We start from the raw sequence: 23480 nt of genomic DNA, 5'->3' as shown, positions 1-23480 counted from the left end.
GGGTGATGTATTTTTTCCCCTTTGGGAGAAACTTTGTAGACTTTTTTTTTATGCTTTGAAATCATTTGTGGTGTTTTTTTGTGTTTTAATTGTTCACTGCCTTGAGTGACTCTTCCAGGAGGACAAAGTACAATTCAAGCTTCCATGTATGAAATGAGATTGAAATATGGGTTAATTAGGTTTTGCTTTTCTTCTGTGATATTTAATTTCACGTTGCTTCATGAAGATTTACCAATGATACAGATGTCTCAGAAAAAGAATTAGTTTTTGTTAAAAATATGACAGTTCTTTTGGTTTTTTTAGTCAATGAGTTGGAACATAGTATATTTGTACATAACAGCAGCTCTCCGTTTTCTCTTTCACTTTTCCTTACAGGTATGTTTGCAACGGTGGCAGGGATTTCCCAGCGTGCTCCTGTTCGCTGGTCAGAGAATGTCATTGGAGCCACTGTTTGTTTCCCTTATGTCGTAGCACTAGATGCAGAGTTTATTACTGTACACAGCATGCTGGACCAGCAGAAAAAACAGACACTGCCTTTTAAAGATGGCCACATCTTGCAGGACTTTGAAGGTACTAGCAACTCAGTTCATTCGTAAATGTTTTAATTTTGATCAATATTACTCACTTAAAAATCACATGTGGAATAATATGTCAGATCGATTTGATGCAGCTTTCATGGTGTCTACTGTTTTGAATTTAAGTGTGCTGCTGCCAATTCTGTTAAGTTTCAGAACAGGATAAACTGAGCAACTTGTAGAGAGAAGGGCTGTTTGAAAATGGGGCGTGCATAAAAAGTATATAAATTGGTTCTAATGTAGAAAGAAAAAAGATGTAAATAAAAAAATGAATGAGAGACAACACTGAGCTGGTGAGAGAAGGAGTGGAGGTACGAATTAAGGTAATAGAAAATGTTGATGGACAGCTTTCTTGTCTTTGACAAGTAGTGTGTTCCTTATTAGATACCCACAAGCAACTGTAAAACCTGCTCCTCAGCTGCTTGGTCTGTCCATCTCATTCCCAGCTGCAGGATCACTGATGTTAACTTACTTATGCCCTCTTTGAACTGCTATGGCCTACTCAGTGGCAGTGCTCTACACCAGTGGTTCCCAACCCTGTCCTTGAGGACCACCAACTAGTCTAGTTTTGGGATAACCCTAATGAATATACATTAGAGAGATTTGCTTATAATGGAGGTGACAGGCATGCATATTGTGGCAGGGACACTGTGCAGCGCGATAGAAACCCTGTGCCAAATACCCATTAAGTCCCTATTCCCTCCACAGAACCTAGGGTTAAGCCAGAAACCCTGCAGTACAGAAAACTGCACATCCCAAGAGCCTCTAGTTTTCTCCCTCTGCCAGTAAGAAAGAGCAGGGTGGAACCTTTGATAGAGGGGGATGGTGCCTTTAAGAATTCTCCTGTGTTTACTAAGGGGGGGGGGGGGGGCGTGGCAAAGCAAACCCTTTTACTCCCGATAGCAGAGAGAAGCAGGGGAGACGAGGCAAGGAGGAAGTTAGTCCTCATGCTTTCCAACCCCAGCTGGCTGACTTGGAAATGGAAGACCTCAGAGTCAGGAAGCTCTAAGGAAGAAACTCCCATAGAAGATTCTATGCAGTGGCAGAACAGCTTACCTTCAGAGCTGGCAACCGAGGACCTCATGGAAATGTAGCTTGCACTACAGATGGGAGGGTTCTTGTTCTAAAATGTTACTAGAAATTGAAATATGTTTAGGGAGTGTGCTGAACCAGCACCTACTAACTTAGGAAAACAGGGAAGCCTGGGTTTTTGCTTTTGTTTGGGGGTTTTACATTTTTGCTGCTCACAAGCTGTGAGAACTATGCTGGTTTTCTTTTGTGGGTTTTAAACCAGAACTGTTTTTGCCCAAAGCTGCTTATGTTTGCTGGACTGTACCTAAAGGACTGTAGCAATAAGACCTTCCGGAGTAGAGGAATGTTTTCTTTATTCAGCACTGCCAAAGAAAGAAAACCCTGGTTTTGAGTTTAAAGGTTTTTTTTTTTCGGATTTGGTGAAGTTTATAAGAAGTGCCAAAGCTTGAATGCCGGGTCCTGCTTATAAACTATGCTTAACCCGGAGGCACCAAACTGCTTTGTTGTAATTGCTCAATTATGCCATCTGACCTGACTGTGAATTCAATTATTATTACCAACTAAATGCAGCATTGACTTAGCTTTTGAAACTCAGTGTGGCTCACCTCATTTTGCACTCAGTGGAAAGCTTAGCCGGAGCACACCTTGTGGTATGGGGCCCCGGGTGGGTCAAACCGGCCTAGCCCAAGCGTTCCTGCAACAATATCTGCTCCATGCATTAGGGCTATCATGAAAACCTGACTGGCTTGTGGTCTTCCAGGACAGGGTTGGGAACACTGCTCTATACTATTAATGAGGGCCTGGATTCAGTTTCTAGGAAGTTCCTCTGCTCAAGCTGGCTCCTGCTGGGGAATGCTTTAGAGACACTGTTCATAGCACAAGGAGGAGGAGGGAGTCCCAGTAACTACACAGTGTTAAAAACTAGGATCCAAATAAGTGCCTAGGATTGAAGGATTAAAGTATGGACCCCCCAGCTAAGGTCTGTTAATGCAATAAATCTTTATATATAATTGGGAATAATCTCCAAGCAGCTATAAATAAAGGTTTGATGATGATAGATCCTAGCCCTGGGTCCCAATTGAATTGGTGACCCAAATGAAGAGGAAGAAATAGCCAGATCTTCACCCTCCATCAATACATCCAATAAAAGACAGAAATGCCAGCCACATAGGCTATCCTGTACCATAGGAATGCGATAAATGTACCTAGATACTTTTACATTGAGGAACACCACTTCCCCTTCACCCCACCCCTCCCGTATGCCATCCATATTGTTGGTGGTCTAGAGGGGCGGGAATGACCCCCAGTTGCTTCTACCCATGCAAACTCTGCTGGCAAAATGGCTCTTGGGATCTCTCACAGCAATTTGTGAGATTGCTGATGCAGCAGGCATTTTGAAATTGGGGCTGGCATGAGCTAGAGTGACTGGAGATTAAAGGAGTTGCATGGGGACAGAAATCAAACCTACTAGTAATCTCTTCCATTCCCGCCTGTACCTATAACTTTCAGAAATAGTTATTTCATTTAATTATGCTACTGACATATGTTAGAGATTGTGGTAGAGACCCATTTGCAAAGTAGGAATTCTTCCCAATTAACATTTCCAAATAAACAAAGGCACTTTATTAATTAATTGGGAAGAATATATACTTTGTAAATGGGTCTCTGCCAGTAAATATAAATAATTACTCTAGCTGTTGAGGATCTCCAAGCTCTGTCAGCAGAAGACTTTCTCCCAAGGGGCCAAAACTCCCTTTTACCAAGCTTGGCAGGTAGCAACAACAACATCCCTGAGCCACAAATGCTGGTGTCTTAGTGGTCAAGGATGCTGCTTCACTTGGTAGAAGGGAGTTCCGGCCACCTTTGTAGAATGTTCTCAGCTTAGGAGTACTTAGGGATCCCCTGGAGATCCCCACAAGCTAAAGCAGTAAATTTCAGTCAATAAATTGAAAATAAAATGCTTTTTTTTTTTTTTACCTTTGTCATTTGGACATTTATTTTTCCATCAAATTGGTTCCAGTTTCTCTTTTTCGCATTCCTGTCTTCCATAAATTCGCCTTCAAGTGACTGCTGTCTGTTTGTCTTTTCTCCTCTCTCCTGTCTTGTTCTATTCCCTCACTAACTGCCTCTGACATATTGACCTCCCTTTTTCTCTTTTCTACCTCGGTCCATTCATATCACCCTCTTTCTCTCTTCTTCTCAGCTATCAAATTTCCATCTTCTTCTCTCACCTACTCTTCCATTCCCTTCCATCTACAGTCTACTCCCCTTTACCATATTTTTACCCACTGTAATCACTATCCTTTGCTCATTGATTTCCCTGCGAACCCTCTTCACCTGTCCCTCATGTTGCCACCATTTCTAGCTTCTCTCCTTTCACCCTTCCTGCCCAGCATCTGCTCCCTCTTTTTCCTCTCCCCACCCTCAAAGCCTGATATGTCCCTGTCCCTTTTACACACACCCCTACCAGTATCCTCTTGTACCTCCTATCGTAATCCAGCATTTTCCCCTCCCTCTTATTATACAACATCCTTACTCCCTTCTGCCCCTGGATTCAGCATCTCCCTTTCTCTCCCACCCCCCCTCGCACAACATTTCTTCCTCTCTCCTCCATTCCCATAGCCAACATTTCTCCCTCTCTGCAGCATCTCTTGCCTTTCTCAGCCCCATCGTGCTGGAGAGAAGTGACAGAGAGAGACATAATGCCCAACATTTCTCTCTTGCATCTCTCTCCCTCATGCATTTCTGCCTCCCCTTTCTCTACCACCATCTAATATAATAAAATGGTAAACCGCGCATGCGCAGTTCCTAAGTGTGCGCTGCTTTTCTGTGAGCTGTAGCGACACATAGGAAGTGCGCATGCGCAGCTTACGGTTCTTTGAAAGATGCGGCGGTGGCTACTTTCACGATCCCCGCCTACGTCGGACTTCCGACGCAGGTGGGGATCATGAGAGGAGCCACCGCCGCGTCTTTCAAATAAAAAAAAAAAAATCAAAACGGATGTCGGCGGCTGCAGACCGCGGCACCTGTAGCCCGCCGCGGCCGAGCACGGAAACGGGCCGAAGTTTTTTTCAACTTCACAGACGCTGCAGCGGCTCCTCTTACGAGCCGCTCCTGCGTTGGAGAAGGCGACGATTGTCAGAGGAGCCGCCGGGAAGTTAGACTGCTGGAGGCTCGGCCTGTTAGGTCCGTGTGCAGGCTCCTTTCGCGGTTAATGGAGGGAGAGGGAATGCTGCGGCTGTTGCACAGGGAAGTAGGGAAGGAGATAGGGAGAAAGGGACCGGTCTGATGTCGCCCTCGCCTTCTGTTTTGCCGAAAAATCCACCACCCTCGGCTGCGATTCAGAAACATTCCGCCGGGGGGGAGGGGGGAGAACTGCGGCAGATTGAAAGCAGGAAGGGGAGCCACGGACAACGTTCCTGAATCACAGCTGAGGCCAGCGGATTTTTCAGTGACACAGAAGATGAAGGCAATATCGGAATGGAAGAGGGAGAACATGTTGGGCCTAGGAAATTCCCTGGATTAACTTTTTTTTAATTTTTATAAAGTGCAAAGGGGGAGAGTATTAAAAGAAGTGCCAGACTGGGCATGGGGGACAGCTTATGGGGCCAGGATCAGAGGAGAGAGAGAGATGGTAGGTAATGGTCTGAAGGGAGAGAAGCTGGATCTGGGGAAAGAGATACTTGAAGGGAGGACTATTGGGGAGAGATGGTGGACCTGGGGGAGGGAAGTTGGACCTAGGGATGGATGGGAGGGAGAAATGTTAGGTCTGGGGGTGGAAAGGGGAGGGAGATGCAGCATCTCTTTTTTTCCCTCCATCTTATTGTTCAGCATCAAGGGGGGAAGGAAAAAGAACAACAGAAAATGGAGGAAAAAAATCCATGGGAGGGCAGAGAGCTGGGATAAGAAGATGCTAGGGGATGAAGAGAAAGGGACAGGGAGATATAGACTGACCAGTGGAGAGAGGGAGGGGTATTCTGAAAGTGGTGAGCCATTTGTATGAGGTCAAAAGGGAGATGACAAGATGAATGAGAGTATGGAGAGAAACAGAAAGAAACACATACATATATTCTACCGCCAGCAGGAGAAAGGGAGACAGAAATAAAAGAAGAAAGACACAGGGACAGCGAGAGACACAGAAAGACAGACAGACAAAGGGGGCCAGGGACAGAGACAGACAGAAAGAAAGACAGCAGGACAGAGAGAGAGACACAGAAATAAAAACAGACAGACAGACATATATTGTAGCACCCATTAATGTAACGGGCTAAAATACTAGTGTCTAATAATTCTCAATCTCCCCCATTGTACTGCATCTTTCTTTCTATTTCCTCCTTCCTATACCCCCATGCCAACAACTCTTCTTTTCCCCATGTGCACCATCTCTTCCTTTCCTCCATTCTATGTTCCAACAGTTCTCTCTTCACTGCCTCCCGCCCTTGCAACATTTCTCACTCCTCTCTCCTCCCCTTCCCTTAACAGGCAGATGTCTTCAAGGCCATAGGTAGTGGTTCTGACATGCTGCCTGCGGCTGACCTGGAAACCTTCCCTCTGATATGCTGCATCGGAGGGAAGGCTTCCAAGTCAGCTGCTGGCAGCGTGTTGGAACAACTGCCTTCATATTTGAAGACATCTTCCTGTTAAGGGCAGAGAACAAGTGCAGCTGTGCTATAATCGAAGAGAGAAGGAGGCAGTACTTAGACATCCCTGGGCAGGTATGCTTCCAAGGGAACCTCGAAAGACATACTTCCATCCCCTTGAGCTTCCCGCCAACCCTGTTCCCATCCAGCTTTTGGCTGGAGATCACTCCTGCCCTGACTGACGCAGAATCCCTGAAAAGGGAAACTCAGTTTGGGAATCTCTGTGCTAGAGTTGACAAGTCTGTTTTTATTTGGTATGTACAGTGCTGCCCGATTCGATTTGGTCTGTTGAATTGATTTTTCGATTTGATTTTCCCGCCCAGTCAGGCATTTTTTCAGACGGCCTGACAGATTTATTTTGTAGTCTCTTCACCCACCCCACCTATTTTTTGCCCTCTCCAACCCTCCGGCAGTGCTGTGGTGTGAACAAAACAAAGAAAAATGTCTTTTCCTCTCTCTGGCCTACATTCTCAAAAAAAGGTGTTAAAAAGCAACGGTCTATTATAGAAAAATGAGTCATTCTCCCAAAAAGCTCATGTAAATGAGGTTGGCGGAGAGTAGCGAAGACTTGCTAAAATTTGCACATGTCTATCGCTGGTGATAGTGAAGGGCACATGCGCAGAAAAAGTGCCATTTCAAAAAAAAAAAAAGTGAAAATATTCCCAACTCTTTAAATGTAGAGGTTTTTTTCTTTCATAATTAAGGGGTCTATTTATTAAAGCGTGCAAACACATTAGTGTGTGTTTACTCCCATGTAGCCTATAGGTAAACAATGGGCTACACAGCTTTTAGTACGCTCTAAATCCTAACATGCTTTAGTAAACAGATACCTTAGTTTTCTAGCTCCATGTCCTAGCAATAGAGGATGAATGGTAAAGACTTTTCTGTTGCATATACCCAGGAGCCCATACATTAGTTCCAGTCATTAGTAGTGGTATATAATAAGCTTGATCAATCCATACTCATGAAACACTTGCAGAAGGGTGATAATCACATCTTTCAGCTCCTCTTTTTTTCCCTCTTCAGTTTTTTCCCTTCTGCAAGTGAAGAAGAGGTGTTCTGATCTGTTTGTTTTTTTATTAATTTTGGGTCTTCTTACTCTGTTTTTTGGGAGGGTTTGGTGCTAGAGGATCTCATATTTGGGGCTACTCTGCCTGAGAGAATACATACTCCATGAGAGTGGACTGCAGGTCGCAGGGCAACCCCCAGATGTAACTGATAAGCCAGCCTGCTTTGCGTTAATTTGTCACTCTGGGTACATTCCCCTGGGAGCTTGATCACCTGATTTATTAGAGATTTGAGTGCAGGCTGTGGGGCCCTTGTGTAAATCCCTTTGGGTTTCAGGGAGCTGGTTGCATTTTATGCTCCCTCCATCGTATCACAAGGATATGTGGGGGGGTCAAGCCTTTGTTTAGTTCCGCTTTGACTGGTAGTCCAAAGATTTCCAGGTCTGGACTATTCCATAAGGATTCAAGGCAGAAACTTCTCTGCAGTTCAGTCAGGCTAAAGCAAAGCTCATATAGGCAGGCAGCAGTAGCACTGTGAGTACATCCCATCGGAGAGGGGGGGAGGTTTGAAAAAGTTGAATTTAAGGGTTTCTAGGGCCAAAGATAAAGTTCCCCCACCTCTAAAACCTTTTCCCTGAGTTTTTTTTTTAACTTTCAGGGGAGCTCCCATAGGCCCTTTTAGGCATGATTTTTCTGGTGGTGGCCATCTTGGATTTTAAGTGATCTTTTTGTCCCCTCAATTTAGAAACAGAAACATAGAAACATAGAAGATGACGGCATAGCCCAACAAGTCTGCCCACTCTAATGACCTACCCCCCTTGATTTTACCTCCCTAGAGAACCCACATGTGTATCCCATTTCCTTTTAAAATCTGGCACGTTGCTGGCCTCAATCACCTGAAGCGGAAGTTCATTCCAATGATCAACCACCCTTTCAGTGAAGAAATACTTCCTGGTGTCGCCATGAAATTTCCCACCCCTGATTTTCAGCGGATGCCCTCTTGTGGCCGAGGGCCCTTTAAGAAAGAAGATATCATCTTCCACCTCAATACGGCCCGTGATATATTTAAAAGTCTCTATCATGTCTCCTCTCTCTCTACGTTCCTCGAGCGAGTATAGCTGCAATTTATTCAGCCTTTCCTCATACGGGAGATCTATGAGTCCCGAGACCATCCTGGTGGCCATTTGTTGTACCGACAAAACTCTCAGCACATCTTTTTGGTAATGTGGTCTCCAGAATTATACACAATATTCCAGATGAGGTCTCACCATGGATCTGTACAACGGCATTATGACTTTGGGCTTCCGGCTGACAAAACCTCTACGGATACAACCCATCATTTGTCTTGCCTTCGATGAAGCCTTCTCCACTTGATTGGCAGTTTTCTTGTCTTCGCTAATGATCACCCCCAAATCACGTTCTGCCTTAGTCCTAGCCAAGGTTTCACCATTTAGTGTGTAAGTTCTGCACGGATTTCTGCTGCCAAGGTGCATGACTTTACATTTTTTAGCATTGAAGCTTAGCTGCCAAGTCGAGGACCACTGTTCCAATAGAAGTAGGTCCTGCGTCATACTGTCGGGCAAAATCGACTGGGATAGACTTCTCAGGCTGTTCTGTTCTATATCCTGCCAGTTTTGCGCTGGATGGTCAGCAAAGGTGTGTCCATGTGACTTGTGCCACATTGCACATGAGGGGCGGGAGCCTTGGGCTTAGCTTCCTCTGAGTCCTCTAGGGCTGGAGAACTACAGGGGGACCATGTGGTAGAGAGAAAATCCCTTCCAGAGTCTTCAAACAATGAAGGCGCGAAATGCAAATGGGCGGACACTGCTGAACCCAAGAGAAGCCAGTCTGAGGTACTGCAGGGGCTTTTGGGCCTCCTGTTCAAGGATTTACTCCAGAATTTGTGAATCTTCTGTGGAAATCTTATTTGATGGGCCCAGGATGCACTGTGCTGCCTGGGGGCATTCCAGGGAGAGATTCCTCCTCAGGAGGTCTCTTTGCCATGAAGGAAGCTTGTTCCCAGCCTGTGTGACCAAGCGGAGCAGAACTGAGAGGATTGGAGATCAGACTCCATTCCTTTATTGTCCCAGGGCTCGGCTTCCTTCCTGGAGGATTCTGCTTCCTCTCAGGGACTCAGGAGTCAATAGGCGATCACTGCTTTCAACCAGGAAGACAATCCGTTGGTGTAGTGACTGTCTGCTACTGTCCCACATGTCATTACGGATGTGCTCAGGGAGTTCAAGTTGGAGCCATAGCAGCCTTCCACCTCACAGTACACGGTCATAAGCTGCATAGATGCTTAGTCCATCCTTTTTCCCTCACATCTCAACATCACCTTGCTGGCCACAGGAGCAGTGGGAGACTACAGAAGAAACTATGAGGTTGAGGGGTGGTAGATTCAAAGGCAATATTAGGAAATTCTACTTTTTGGAGAGGATGGTGGATGCCTGGAATGTGCTCCCGAGAGAGGTGGTGGAGAGTAAAACTGTGACTGAGTTCAAAGAAGCGTGGGATGAACACAGAGGATCTAGAATCAGAAAATAATATGAAAAAAGGCCAGTACTGGGCAGACTTGCACGGTCTGTGTCTGTATATGGCCGTTTGGTGGAGGATGGGCTGGGGAGGGCTTCAATGGCTGGGAGGGTGTAGATGGGCTGGAGTAGGTTTTAACGGAGATTTCGGCAGTAGGAACCCAAGCACAGTACTAGGTAGAGCTTTGGATTCTTGCCCAGAAATAGCTAAGAAGAAGAAATTTAAAAAAAAAATTTAAATTGATATCAGGTTGGGCAGACTGGATGGACCATTCGGGTCTTTATCTGCCGTCATCTACTATGTCCAAACTTTACCCTGTTGCTCCAGAATTTCTGCAGCTCTTTAGTCAGCTATAGATGGATTCCTCTGTAGCTCAAGTAACTAAGCGTACCTCCTTCCCCCATGAGGGAGGAACAATGTTAAAGGATGTGCAAGATTGTGAAGTGGATGTGGTGCTTAAGAGGCAATTTGAAGTGTTAGCTTTGGGGGTCAAAGTTGCAGCAGCAGCCTTGTTTGTGGCATGTGCTTACCACACCAGATTATAGTGAAGTCTGGTCGAGGAGGAAGATGTCTGTCCCCAGCTGGTGCTGGAGGGAGTGGATTATGTGGCAGATGCTCTATATGACATCATTAGAGTCATGTAGAAGATGTCAGTGTATGCTGTCATTGCCCACCGCATGCTGTGGATCAGACAATAAGTGGGTGATTCAGCTTCCAAAGCCACCTTAAGCAAAGTGTCTTTCAAAGGACAGATGGTAAGGGCCTCGGCAACCTTATGGCCAGCATGGCAGATTACTGCCCCAAATCTCTACCTGACAGCAGACCTCACTGACCCGCTGGGGGAGGCAGAGGCAATATTTGTCCCTCATAACATTTCCTGCCAAATTTACACAGGTTCTTCCACTCGGAGTTCTGATCAGGGGTCCAGACAATGGTTTGGCAATTCTAGTACAACCTCCAAGAAATCACAATAACATCAGGTTGGCTGCTGTGCTCTCGCATATAGGCAAGAGACTGTCGGCATTATAGCCGCCTATTTCTGTCAAAGCTCATTCTATCAGAAGTGTGGCATCTTCAAGGACGTAGTTCCAGGTAGTTCCATATGAAGAGATTTGTAAAGCAGCTGCTTGGTCCACTCTCCATACCTTTTCAAGTGTTCTACAGAGTGGATGCAGTGGCTTGAGGGGATACCACTTTTAGGTCCTCAGTCTTGCGAGCAGACTCATCTGGCACTGCTTTGGTACACCACCTAATGTAAGGACTCCTGTGTATATGTAACAATGAAAGATTAGGTTTCTATCTGTATAATCTTGTTTCTGTTAATATACACAGGAGTCTGTACAGCCCACCCTATACATTCTGCAGTTCGCCTTCTTTCTGCCTTGGACAACTCTATGGTCCAGAACTGGAATTCTCCTCTTGACAGTTGGATGAATATATATGATTAACTTACTAATAAAGTACTGAGTGATTGAGCTTTTGAGTTCTTTGTGTTAGTGCTAGTTGCACATAGCAGGTTGGTTCATTGATACACCTATGTTGCAAGTTCATGCTAATAATTGTTCTTTTTCATGAGTTACAGAGCAGGATAGAAATGTATGTTATTTACGGTGAAGTTTCCCGTGCCCCTCCTTCTCTTTTCTCCTGTTACAGTGGAGCTTGATTGCTTTGGTACAAACTGAAGAGGGAGCCATACTCCACTGGTGAAGAAAGAGGCGCTGAAAGATGTGATTGACACCCTTCTGCAAATGGTTTGTGATCACTTAATGCAGGGATCTCAAAGTCCCTCCTTGAGGGCTGCAATCCAGTTTTCCCCAATGAATATGCATTGAAAGCAGTGCATGCGCATAGATCTCATGCATTTTCATTGGGGAAATCCTGAAAACCCGACTGGATTGCGGCCCTCAAGGAAAGACTTTGAGATCCCTGACCTAATGTATGGACTCCTAATGTACGGACAAAAACCCATCCATAACAGACCTAGAAATTAAAGCAACCAAATACCCAATCCAGACCTCACTCAGAATCTTGGGAGTGCTGATAGACAGATGCTGCACTATGCAGACCCAAATCAACAAAACTACCCAAAAAGCATTCTTCACAATGCGCAACTTAAGAAAAATAAGGAAATTCTTTGACAAAGAACACTACAGGATCATTGTACAATCCCTGGTACTAGGTCTCGTGGACTACTGCAATATCCTTTATCTACCATGCCCCACAAACATGATCAAAAAACTTCAAACTGTTCAGAACACAGCCCTTAGACTAATTTACTCACTCGGAAAATTTGACCACATCACCAATGCCTACCTAGACTCACACTTGCTACCGATTCGAGCCAGAATTCAATTCAAACTATACTGTCTACTCTTCAAAGTAATTAACGGTACTGCACCCACCTACCTAAATGACCGCCTAAACCGTAACCTTCCAACCCGAACAAGAAGAACACTGACATCATTCACATACCCACCACTCAAGGGTACTCATCGCAAAAAGCTTTATGATAGCCTCCTGGCAACACATGCTGCAAAACTCGAACCTTCCATCACCAGATTGTTAACCACAACATCAGACCTTAAGACATTCCGTAAAGAAATCAAAACACTGCTGTTCAAAAAGCATATACAATCTACCTAACCTCCCTCACCCCATCCCCCAAGAAACCAAAACACTGCCGTCCAAAACATCTTCCGATGTTATTAAGTCTTTACTATCATTCTGTTATTAAGTCTCTATCCTCAAACTGTATTCTCTATTGTCATGTACCATCCTGGAAATGTCCAGTTCTCTTCTTATGTAATCCGCTTTGAACCGCAAGGTACAAGCGGAATAAAAGTCACTAATGTAATGTAATGTAATGTATATAGTAACAGAAACAAGATTATCCAGGTAAGAAACTTCTTTAACTTTGAAGGTGATTGCACGCATTTCAGCAAGAAAATTATTTTTCATTACAATATATCAATTTTCATAAATGTTATTTTTTATATAGGAAGAGTAATTGTAGCTACTGGTAATGGAGTGTATATCTTGACTCCATTACCTTTGGAAAAACAGATTCAAGACCTTCTAAGCAATCACAGAGTGGAAGAAGCTTTAGTCTTGGCGAAGGGAGCACGAAGGAACATTCCAAAAGAGAAATTTCAGGTCTGTTATACAATTGTTTATTTTAATCAGGGTATTAAAAGTAGCTATGTTAGTGAGCAAGGGACATCGACGCCTTTGTGAAAGCTTCAGGTTTGAAAATAATAACACATGCAAAATGACACCAGCGCAAGGTTTTAAAAATTAATTAACATTTATTGAATTATTGTTTCTATTTTTCCATTATGAGATCAAAAGCGTCAGCATAATTGCTTAACAGTTGCGCTAATGGGAGATCATTATAGATGCCAAATGCTGGCCTTCTCATAAAGGTCTCGTTTTCATATCTCATTTCATTCTATTATATAACTTTTAGCTCCGTGACATCATCAGTATAACAACCAATAACAATTCACCAAAGAGGTGGTCTTAAAAGTTTAGACAAAGGAAACATTCCTCCATGTTTCCAAGTTAGGCAGTTTTAGAAACTTACTTTTGATTTCTGAATTAACATTATAACATTATTCAAAAGAATCTACAATTATTAACATGGTGCTGAGAAATTCTCAGCCCTAAGTTTCATCCACACACAGTGCTGCAAAGTTGTTAGCCTGAAGGAGGGAGCTGACAGCTTCACACAAAAGCCCTCCTATGTTAAAGCAGGGGTCTCTGACTCAATTACTTCCAGATGTTGGTTTAGGATTTCTTTAGGTTACAAAGATATATACAATAATATGTTTTTCAAACCCTATGCTTTTGTTCAACACAGTCACACAAATCACTCCAGCACTTGCTTGGCCAAGCCTTCCATACATAATTTGCATTCAAACCTATATTTAATTCAGTTTGAGACACGTTATCCTTCTTTACCAGTCTAAAGCAAGCACATGTCGTATTAATTAACACCACGCTGCTGGGAGCGGGAAAACTCAGAGAGGACAAAGAAGACAGAAAACTAGTCACTGGCACAAGATGGTGTCCAAAGACAGGACAGATACAGTACAAACAGAGAACCCAAAATGGATTCCATGTAATCATGATTTCCACCATGATTTGGCTCAACAGCAAAGTACATAAACAGATATTATTATGCTTTCCCTTATATTAATCCTTAGTGTGTTTTTTCTTCTGGCCTTAGCTACATATTATTTAGATTTTTATTATTCACCCGTTTTTCCGTACGCTTCTATTTGGGCGTGGTCCTTAACTGACACAGATGTATCTAACTAGAATTACCCAGAATCATACGAAAAACAGGCGCTTTTGTAGAAAAACTCCACAAAAAACACTGCACTTATCATGTCCTGACATCCATTCCCATTACCGTCCCATAAACAGCACTCCCTGCAGGCCACGAGCCACTACTCCTCAGTTAGTTATAGAAAAATTATCTACAACATTTTCTGACCTGCTCCATCTGCTGTTCTGAGCAGGATACAGCAAAATATTTGGGAGCCAGTGTAACATTTTCATGTGTCTCTACTATTGGACTTTTTATAAATATCTGCCCCACCTATTCTTTATATTCTCCCTTCCTGTTACTTTTTTTATTGTAAGATTTAAGGTAGAGAATGACACAGGGACAAATTTTTCCCCATCCCTGTCAGAGCTCAATTTCCCCATACCGTCCCCATGTCCCTGCCCCATTCCTGTAAGCTCTGCCTTAATTGCACAAGCCTCGAACAATTATGATTTTAAAGTATTTGAGGTTTGTGCAAATGAGGACAGAGCTTGCAGTAATGGGGCAGGGACAGGAAAAGAACTTACGTGGACGGGATAGGGAAATGAGTTCCCATGGGAACGGGGAAAAATTTGATCCTGTGTCATTTTCTAATTTAAGGTACTGAAATCAAAAGTATGAAATAAATCCCTGCTACAATAAATATTCATTTGAAATTTTATGAAGAAAAAAGTCATTTAAATCAAGCTCTATACTAATATCTTTAAATTAAATCAAGAGGCAAAAAGTAAACAGGCAAAAAGTAAACTTCAGGCCATAAAAATATATCGACATTCATATTATAGAGTTTTTACTATTTTGCTTATTATACAAGTAATGATATTCCTCAATGAATTTCAATCCATTTCAACTAGCAACTAAAGCAACAAATACTATCCAATTTAGCCCCTCTAGTAACAGATTGATCATTACCGTATTTTCACGCATATAATGCGCGCGTTATACGTGTTTTTACAAACCGTGCATAACCTTGCGCGGTATACGCGTGAGCGCGCTATATAAAATTTTTTTTACATAGTTCCCCCCCCCGACGTCCGATTCACCCCCCTCCGCAGGACCGCACGCACCCCCACCCCGAAGGACCGCTCGCACCCCCACAGCCTCCCGACCCCCCCCCCCCCATCATGTAGAAGCTCCTACCGGTGTCCTGCTGCTTTCTCTTGGCGGTCCCGGCCCTTCTGTGAGCCCTGCGCCTGCTGCTTCCTCTTCCAGCAGTTCGCCCTTTCTCTAACGTCAAGCCCTCTTGCCCCGCCGACTCCCTGACACGATCGGGGCAAGAGGGAGCTCAAGCTCTATTGCCCCAGTCAACTGCGGTACCCCCGACACGATCGGGGCAAGAGGGAGCTCAATCCCTCTTGCCCCCCCTGACACGATCGGGGCAAAAGGGAGCCCAAGCCCTCTTGCCCCGCCGACTCCCCAACTCCCCAACAATATCGGGCCAGGAGGGAGCCCAAACCCTCCTGGCCACGGCGACCCCCACCCCGCACTACATTACGGGCAGGAGGGATCCCAGGCCCTCCTGCCCTCGACGCAAACCCCACTCCCCCCAACGACCGCCCCTCCTAAAGAACCTCCGACCGCCCTCCCTCCCAGCCGACCCACGACCCCCCTGGCCGACCCCCACGATACCCCCACCCCCCTTCCCCGTACCTTTGTGTAGTTGGCCAGACAGACGGGAGCCAAACCCGCCTGTCCGGCAGGCAGCCAACGACGGAATGAGGCCGGATTGGCCCATCCGTTTCAAAGTTCCGCCTACTGGTGGGGCCTAAGGCGCCTGGGCCAATCAGAATAGGCCCGGGAGCCTTAGGTCCCTCCTGGGGGCGGGGCCTTGGGCACATGGTCGAGTTGGGCCCATGTGCCTCATGCCCCGCCCCCAGGAGGGTCCCGGGCCTATTCTGATTGGCCCAGGCGCCTTAGGCCCCACCAATAGGCGGAGCTTTGGGACGCATGGGCCAATCCGGCCTCATTCCGTCGTTGGCTGCCTGCCGGACAGGCGGGTTTGGCTCCCGTCTGTCTGGCCAACTACACAAAGGTACGGGGAAGGGGGGTGGGGGTATCGTGGGGGTCGGCCAGGGGGGTCGTGGGTCGGCTGGGGGGGGCGGTCGGAGGGTCTTGGGGGGGGTGGTCGTTGGGGGGAGGGGGGTTTGCGTCGAGGGCAGGAGGGCCTGGGATCCCTCCTGCCCGTAATGTAGTGCGGGGTGGGGGTAGGGGGTCGCCGTGGCCAGGAGGGTTTGGGCTCCCTCCTGGCCCGATATTGTCGGGGAGTTGGGGAGTCGGCGGGGCAAGAGGGCTTGGGCTCCCTTTTGACCTGATCGTGTCGGGGGGGGCAAGAGGGCTTGACGTTAGAGAAAGGGCGAACCGCTGGAAGAGGAAGCAGCGCAGGGCTCACGGAAGGGCCGGGACCGCCAAGAGAAAGCAGCAGGACACCGGTAGGAGCTTCTACATGATGGGGGGGTTGGGAGGCTGTGGGGGTGCGAGCGGTCCTTCAGGGTGGGGGTGCGTGCGAGCGGTCCTTCAGGGTGGGGGTGCGAGCGGTCCTGTGGGGGGGTGAATCGGACGTCGGGGGGGGCATCAGGCTTTCAGGGTGGGGACAGGACTTCAAGGAAGAGAGGAGAGTCGGGGTGGCCAGAGGAGAGTCGGGGCGGGCAAAAGGAGAGTCGGGCAGCATGCGCGGTATACGGGTGTGCGCGGTATATAAAAATTTCTGTACATAAATGTGTGTTTTCCGCGCGCTATACCCGTGTGCGCGTTTTACACGGGTGCGCGTTATCTACGTGAAAATACGGTACTTTCTTTTTAAATATTTATTGAGTTTCAAGGCCAACAAAAGTGCAAAACCATATAAATACAATAACCATTCTACTGTATATATAATTTATTAGCTCGTTTTCCAGAAGTCTCTATGACCTGCCGTTTGTTTTTTTTTTAATTCATGTTTCATGATTTAGAGTTAGTTAGACTGTAAGCATATTAATGTGTTTGTTTGGATTTAGTTAATACTTTTGATTATGATTGAGAGATGTTTTCATCTTTGTGGTTTCAATAAGCTGATGAACGGCAGTGCAGTGGTGATAGAATATTTACTCCCTCCTGATTTGCCCTATTATTGCATAGATGTCACACTGAATGGTTTCTGATCTTTAAACAAAATATAATAGACCAAAACAGAACTTGAATAAACACACAGTTCAGTTCTTAAGTTATTACTTCATTTATTTAAGAAACAAAGGCATCACCAATGTGGAAAGTAATTGTCCCGTGATGCACAATTCCCAGATGCTAGGGTCCACCTTGGGGGTTAGCGCCCAAGAAAAGGATCTGGGTGTCATTGTAGACCAGGGGTCTCCAAAGTCCCTCCTTGAGGGCCGAATCCAGTCGGGTTTTCAGGATTTCCCCAATGAATATGCATTGAAACATGAGATCTATGTGCATACACTGCTTTCAATGCATATTCATTGGGGAAATCCTGAAAACCCGACTGGATATCTCCCTCAAGGAGGGACTTTGGGGACCCCTGTTGTAGACAATATGATCAAACCTTCCGCCCAATGTGCGATGGCAGCCAATAAAAGCAAACAAGATACTAGGAATTATTAAAAAAGGAATGGTTAACAAGATTAAGAATGTTATAATGCCTCTGTATCGCTTCATGGTGTGACCTCACCTGGAATATTGCGTTCAGTTCTGGTCTCCTCATCTAAAGAAAGATATAGTGGGCAGGAAAGCAGGAGAGAAAAGCAGAGAAGAGAACAGGAGAGGGGGAAGCAGGAGAGAGCAAGGGTAATTGGTGAGAGGTAGCTCCGACATCATCCATTGGTGCTCCTCCTTAAAAGAGGAGGGGCCAATAGAGCTCAGCCGTTCAGCACACATTGAAGGTGAGCGTTAAAGGCGCTCACCTTAACGCAAGTGCCTTTGCGAAGGGCCTTAAGAAGGGCCAAGCAAAGAAGAAACACTAAGGAAGGACACCTACACAGGCAAGTACCACAATGGCAACAGAACAGACAAGCAGTAGATAAACAATCGTAGTAGTAGCAGACACAGACGACACACACAAGCAACAGGGTTAGCAGGTTTGAAATCAAGAAAAGGACTTCACAGTAAGACCGAGGACACTACATAGATTCCTACATAAGGAGAAGCCACTTCAGACGACAGACCGGCAAGCGGACAGCAATGGAAGCAGCAGACAGAACAGGATGTTGAGCTACCCAGTTTTCTGCACCGTTTGCCATACATATGACTACCTCCCCTCTGGGAGGCGGTCTTATGTATGCACTCGAACTGGAGGGCCTGAAGAAGCAAGTCAGACTCCTGGAGCTCAGAATACTGGAACTAGAAGCACTTTGAGCAGTGTAAAGGAGGACAGAGAGGCAGAAAACTTCATGACAAAGGAAACCATTGAGGAAGAAGTCAGGGAGTTAGAGAAGTTAATTGAACAGGCATACAGGGAGGCCGTGGAAAATCACCAACAGTGGAGCTACCAAGATATACCTACAGTGAGCGAGGACCACCTGGAGGACAATCACAAGGAAGACGAGTCCAGTGCAAGCCAACGCCAGGATGAGGGAAGATGGAAATGCACAGAGGACACGGACCTATGGCTGGAGAGATGGTCATACACCAGGGACACGGACCTGTGGCTAGAGAGGCAAGAGAAGATAGGACAGCAATCGTTGTGGGGGACTCCATCATCAGACAAGTTGACAGCCACATAGCGGGAGGAAGACAGGATCGGCTGGTGACCTGCCTACCAGGAGCCAAGGTAGAAGATATAGTGAGCCGCTTCAACAGCGTAGAAGAGGAAGATATGGCGGTGGTGATCCACGTGGGGATAAACAACGTGAGCAACAGGAACTACAGCATGGAAGGACTGAAGGACCAGTTCCGGATACTAAGAGGGAAGCTGAAGACGAGAACGCCGAGGGTAGCATTCTTGGAGATCCTGCCGGTTCCCAGGGCCAATGGAGCTGCAAGCAGTCAATGGATAAGGCGCTGGTGTGAGGAAGAAGGATTCTACTTTGTGCGCAACTGGACGACGTTCTGGGGGAAGAGCAAGCTATTCAGGAAGGATGGACTCCACCACAGCGGAAACGAAACGAGGCTAATTGCAAGCAACATCAAAAGAGAAATTGAGAAGTTTTTAAACTAGGAAGAAGGGGAAAGCCGATAGTAGACCAAGAGTCGATGGTTCGGGAATGGGTATACCCAGAGGATACCGTGCAGGAAGATAGCAGGGAAGACTCACCGGATCATAGGCAAGACAGAAATCCTGACGGATCGAAAGGGACACAAGAGAGAAGGAAATGCAAGAAAGTAACAGGCCACAAACTCAAGTGTATGTGCATGAATGCAATGAGCCTAAGGAATAAGATGGGGGAATTGGAAGCTATGGCACAAAAAGATAACCTTGACATTGGCATCATGGAAACATAACATGGTGGAACGAGGAAAACGTTTGGGACACTGTGCTACAAGGATACAAGCTAAACCGCAGAGACAAAGTGGGTCAAAAAGGTGGGGGTATTGCCCTATACATCAAAGAAGGAATTGAATCTACCAGAGAGAACACGCCAGAAACGAAAAATAAGGTAGAGTTTATATGGGTCAAAATTCTGGGAACAAATGAAATGGAAACGAAGATTGACATCTACTACTGACCCCCAGGGCAGTCCGAAGAAATTGATGGAGAAATGACGTACAAGATTAAACGCAACTGCAAGAGAGGCAACGCAGTTATCATGGGTGACTTCAATTATCTGGGGATAGACTGGAACCCAAGCACCTCCAGCTGCAGTAGGGAGACCAAGTTCCTGGATGCTGTAGACGATTGCTTCCTGGAACAACTTGTCAAGGAAAATACGAGAGGAAATGCAATTCTGGACTTAATTCTAAATGGACTGCGAGGACCAGCGCATGGTGTAGAAGTAGAAGGGACGCTGGGAAGCAGTGATCACAAAATGATTCGCTTCAACCTGGACACAGGGGCAAAACATCGATCCAAATGATGGCCACGGCACTGAACTTCCGAAAAGGGAATTACAAAGGGATGAGACTCATGGTGGGAAAGAAGATTAAGAAGAGGATAAGCACTGTGAAAACGCTAGAGCAAGCGTGGTCCCTTTTTAAGGACAAAGTCACCGAGGTGCAAAATCTATATATACGCGTATCAACAAGGGATCCAAGAGGAAAAAGAACAAGGAACCGATGTGCTCACAGTAGCAGTGAAGGAAGTGATCAGAGACAAGAAGACTTCATTTAAGGAATGGAAAATGTCAAAAAGGATGAAAACTGGAAAAAGCACAAAACTCATCAAAGCAGGTGCCATAAGGTGGTAAGAGGGGCCAAAAGAGACTACGAAGAAAAAATAGCTAAGGAGGCAAAAAACTTCAAGCTGTTCTTTCGATATATTAAGGGGAAACGACACGCAAATGAAGCGGTAGGGCTGTTGGATGACCATGGAATAAAGGGAGTGCTAATGGAGGACAAAGCCATCGCTGACAAACCGAACACAATTTTTGAATTTCTGTATTTACCGAAGAGGATATACACAACATACCGAAGCCGACAGGCTATATGCAGGAAACGAAGACGGGAAACTGACAGGGTTGACGATCAGTCTTAAAGATTTATGCAGGCAGATTGATTGGCTTAAAAACGATAAATCCCCGGGACCGGATGTCATCCATCCGAGAGTAATCAAAGAACTGAAAGGGGCTATAGCTGAACTGCTTCAACTAATAGCCAATCTGTTGATCAAATCAGGAAGTATTCTGTAAGACTGGAAAGTGACATAGTAACATAGTAGATGACGGCAGATAAAGACCCAAATGGTCCATCCAGCCTGCCCAACCTGATTCAATTTAAATTTTTTCTTCTTAGCTATTTCTGGGCAAGAATCCAAAGCTTTACCCTGTACTATGCTTGGGTTCCAACTGCCGAAATCTCTGTTAAGACTTACTCCAGCCCATCTACACCCTCCCAGCCATTGAAGCCCTCCCCAGTCCATCCTCCACCAAACGGCCATATACAGCCACAGACCGTGCAAGTCTGCCCAGTACTGGCCTTAGTTCAATATTTAATCTTATTTTCTGATTCTAGATCCTTTGTGTTCATCCCACGCTTCTTTGAACTCAGTCACAGTTTTACTCTCCACCACCTCTCTCGGGAGCGCATTCCAGGCATCCACCACACTCTCCGTAAAGTAGAATTTCCTAACATTGCCTTTGAATCTACCACCCCTCAACCTCAAATTATGTCCTCCGGTTTTACCATTTTCCTTTCTCTGAAAAAGATTTTGTTCTATGTTAATACCCTTCAAGTATTTGAACGTCTGAATCATATCTCCCCTGTCTTTCCTTTCCTCTAGGGTATACATATTCAGGGCTTCCAGTCTCTCCTCATACGTCTTCTGGCGCAAGCCTCCTATCATTTTCGTCGCCCTCCTCTGGACCGCCTCAAGTCTTCTTACGTCCTTCGACAGATATGGTCTCCAAAATTTAACAAAGTACTCCAAGTGGGGCCTCACCAATGACCTGTACAGGGGCATCAACACCTTCTTCCTTCTACTGACTACGCCTCTCTTTGTACAGCCCAGCATCCTTCTGGCAGCAGCCACTGCCTTGTCACACTGTTTTTTCACCTTTAGATCATCGGACACTATCACCCCAAGGTCCCTCTCCCCGTCCGTGCATTTCAGCTTCTCTCCTCCCAGCATATATGATTCCTTCCTATTATTAATCCCCAAATGCATTGCTCTGCATTTCTTTGCATTGAATTTTAGTTGCCAGGCATTAGACCATTCTTCTAACTTTTGCAGATCCTTTTTCATATTTTCCACTCCCTCTTCGGTGTCTACTCTGTTACAAATCTTGGTATCATCTGCAAAAAGGCACACTTTTCCTTCTAACCCTTCAGCAATGTCACTCACAAACATATTGAACAGGATTGGCCCCAGCACTGATCCCTGAGGGACTCCACTACTCACCTTTCCTTCCTTCGAGCGACTTCCATTAACCACCACCCTCTGGCATCTGTCTGACAGCCAGTTTCTGACCCAGTTCACCACTTTGGGTCCTAACTTCAGCCCTTCAAGTTTGTTCAACAGCCTCCTATGAGGAACTGTATCAAAGGCTTTGCTGAAATCCAAGTAAATTACATCTAGCATATGTCCTCGATCCAGCTCTCTGGTCACCCAATCAAAAAATTCAATCAGGTTCGTTTGGCACGATTTACCTTTTGTAAAGCCATGTTGCCTCGGATCCTGTAACCCATTAGATTCAAGAAAGTACACTATCCTTTCTTTCAGCAACACTTCCATTATTTTACCAACAACTGAAGTGAGGCTCACCGGCCTGTAGTTTCCTGCTTCATCCCTGTGACCACTTTATGAATAGGGACCACATCCGCTCTCCTCCAATCCCCAGGAATCACTCCCGTCTCCAGAGATTTGTTGAACAAGTCTTTAATAGGACTCGCCAGAACCTCTCTTAGCTCCCTTAGAATCCTGGGATGGATCCCGTCTGGTCCCATTGCTTTGTCCACCTTAAGTTTTTCAAGTTGCTCATAAACACCCTCCTCCCTGAACGGCGCAGAATCTACTCCATTTCCTCGTGTAACTTTGCTAGACAATCTCGGTCCTTCTCCAGGATTTTCTTCTGTGAACACAGAACAGAAGTATTTGTTTAGCACATTTGCTTTCTCCTCATCACTCTCCACATATTGGTTCCCAGCATCTTTTAGCATAGCAATTCCATTTTTCATCTTCCTCCTTTCACTAATATATCTGAAAAAATTTTTGTCTCCCTTTTTTACATTTTTAGCCATTTGTTCTTCCGCCTGTGCTTTCTCCAGACGTATCTCTCTCTTGGCTTCTTTCAGTTTCACCCTGTAGTCCTTTCTGCTCTCCTCTTCATGGTTTTTTTTATATTTCACGAACGCCAACTCTTTCGCCTTTATTTTCTCAGCCACTAGGTTGGAGAACCATATCGGCTTCCTTTTTCTCTTGTTTTTATTGATTTTCTTCACATAAAGGTCCGTAGCCATTTTTATCGCTCCTTTCAGCTTAGACCACTGTCTTTCCACTTCTCTTATGTCCTCCCATCCTAACAGCTCTTTCTTCAGGTACTCTCCCATAGCATTAAAGTCTGTACGTTTGAAATCTAGGACTTTAAGTATCGTGGGGCCGCTCTCCACTTTAGCCGTTATATCAAACCAAACTGTTTGATGATTGCTACTTCCCAGGTGAGCACCCACTCGAACATTAGAGATACTCTCTCCATTTGTGAGGACCAGATCCAATATCGGTTTTTCCCTTGTGGGTTCTGTCACCATTTGTCTGAGCAGAGCCTCTTGAAAGGCATCCACA

General features: G+C 45.5%; 1 protein-coding gene across 2 annotated transcripts in view; it reads left to right on the top strand.

Moving 5' to 3' along the window:
* The window catches only part of TGFBRAP1 (transforming growth factor beta receptor associated protein 1), a 124098-nt gene that overhangs the window by 11307 nt on the left and 89311 nt on the right, over positions 1-23480 (top strand). For both annotated transcript variants that reach the window (XM_033947853.1, XM_033947852.1), the window contains exons 3-4: positions 376-570; positions 12785-12939. In XM_033947853.1, the coding sequence (XP_033803744.1) occupies positions 376-570; positions 12785-12939 (350 nt within the window). The remainder of the gene's footprint in view (positions 1-375; positions 571-12784; positions 12940-23480) is intronic.

The sequence above is a fragment of the Geotrypetes seraphini genome, chromosome 6 (assembly GCF_902459505.1).
Source record: "Geotrypetes seraphini chromosome 6, aGeoSer1.1, whole genome shotgun sequence".
NCBI classification, from domain to species: Eukaryota; Metazoa; Chordata; class Amphibia; order Gymnophiona; family Dermophiidae; genus Geotrypetes; species Geotrypetes seraphini.
This window is presented reverse-complemented; position numbering and strand designations above follow the sequence as displayed.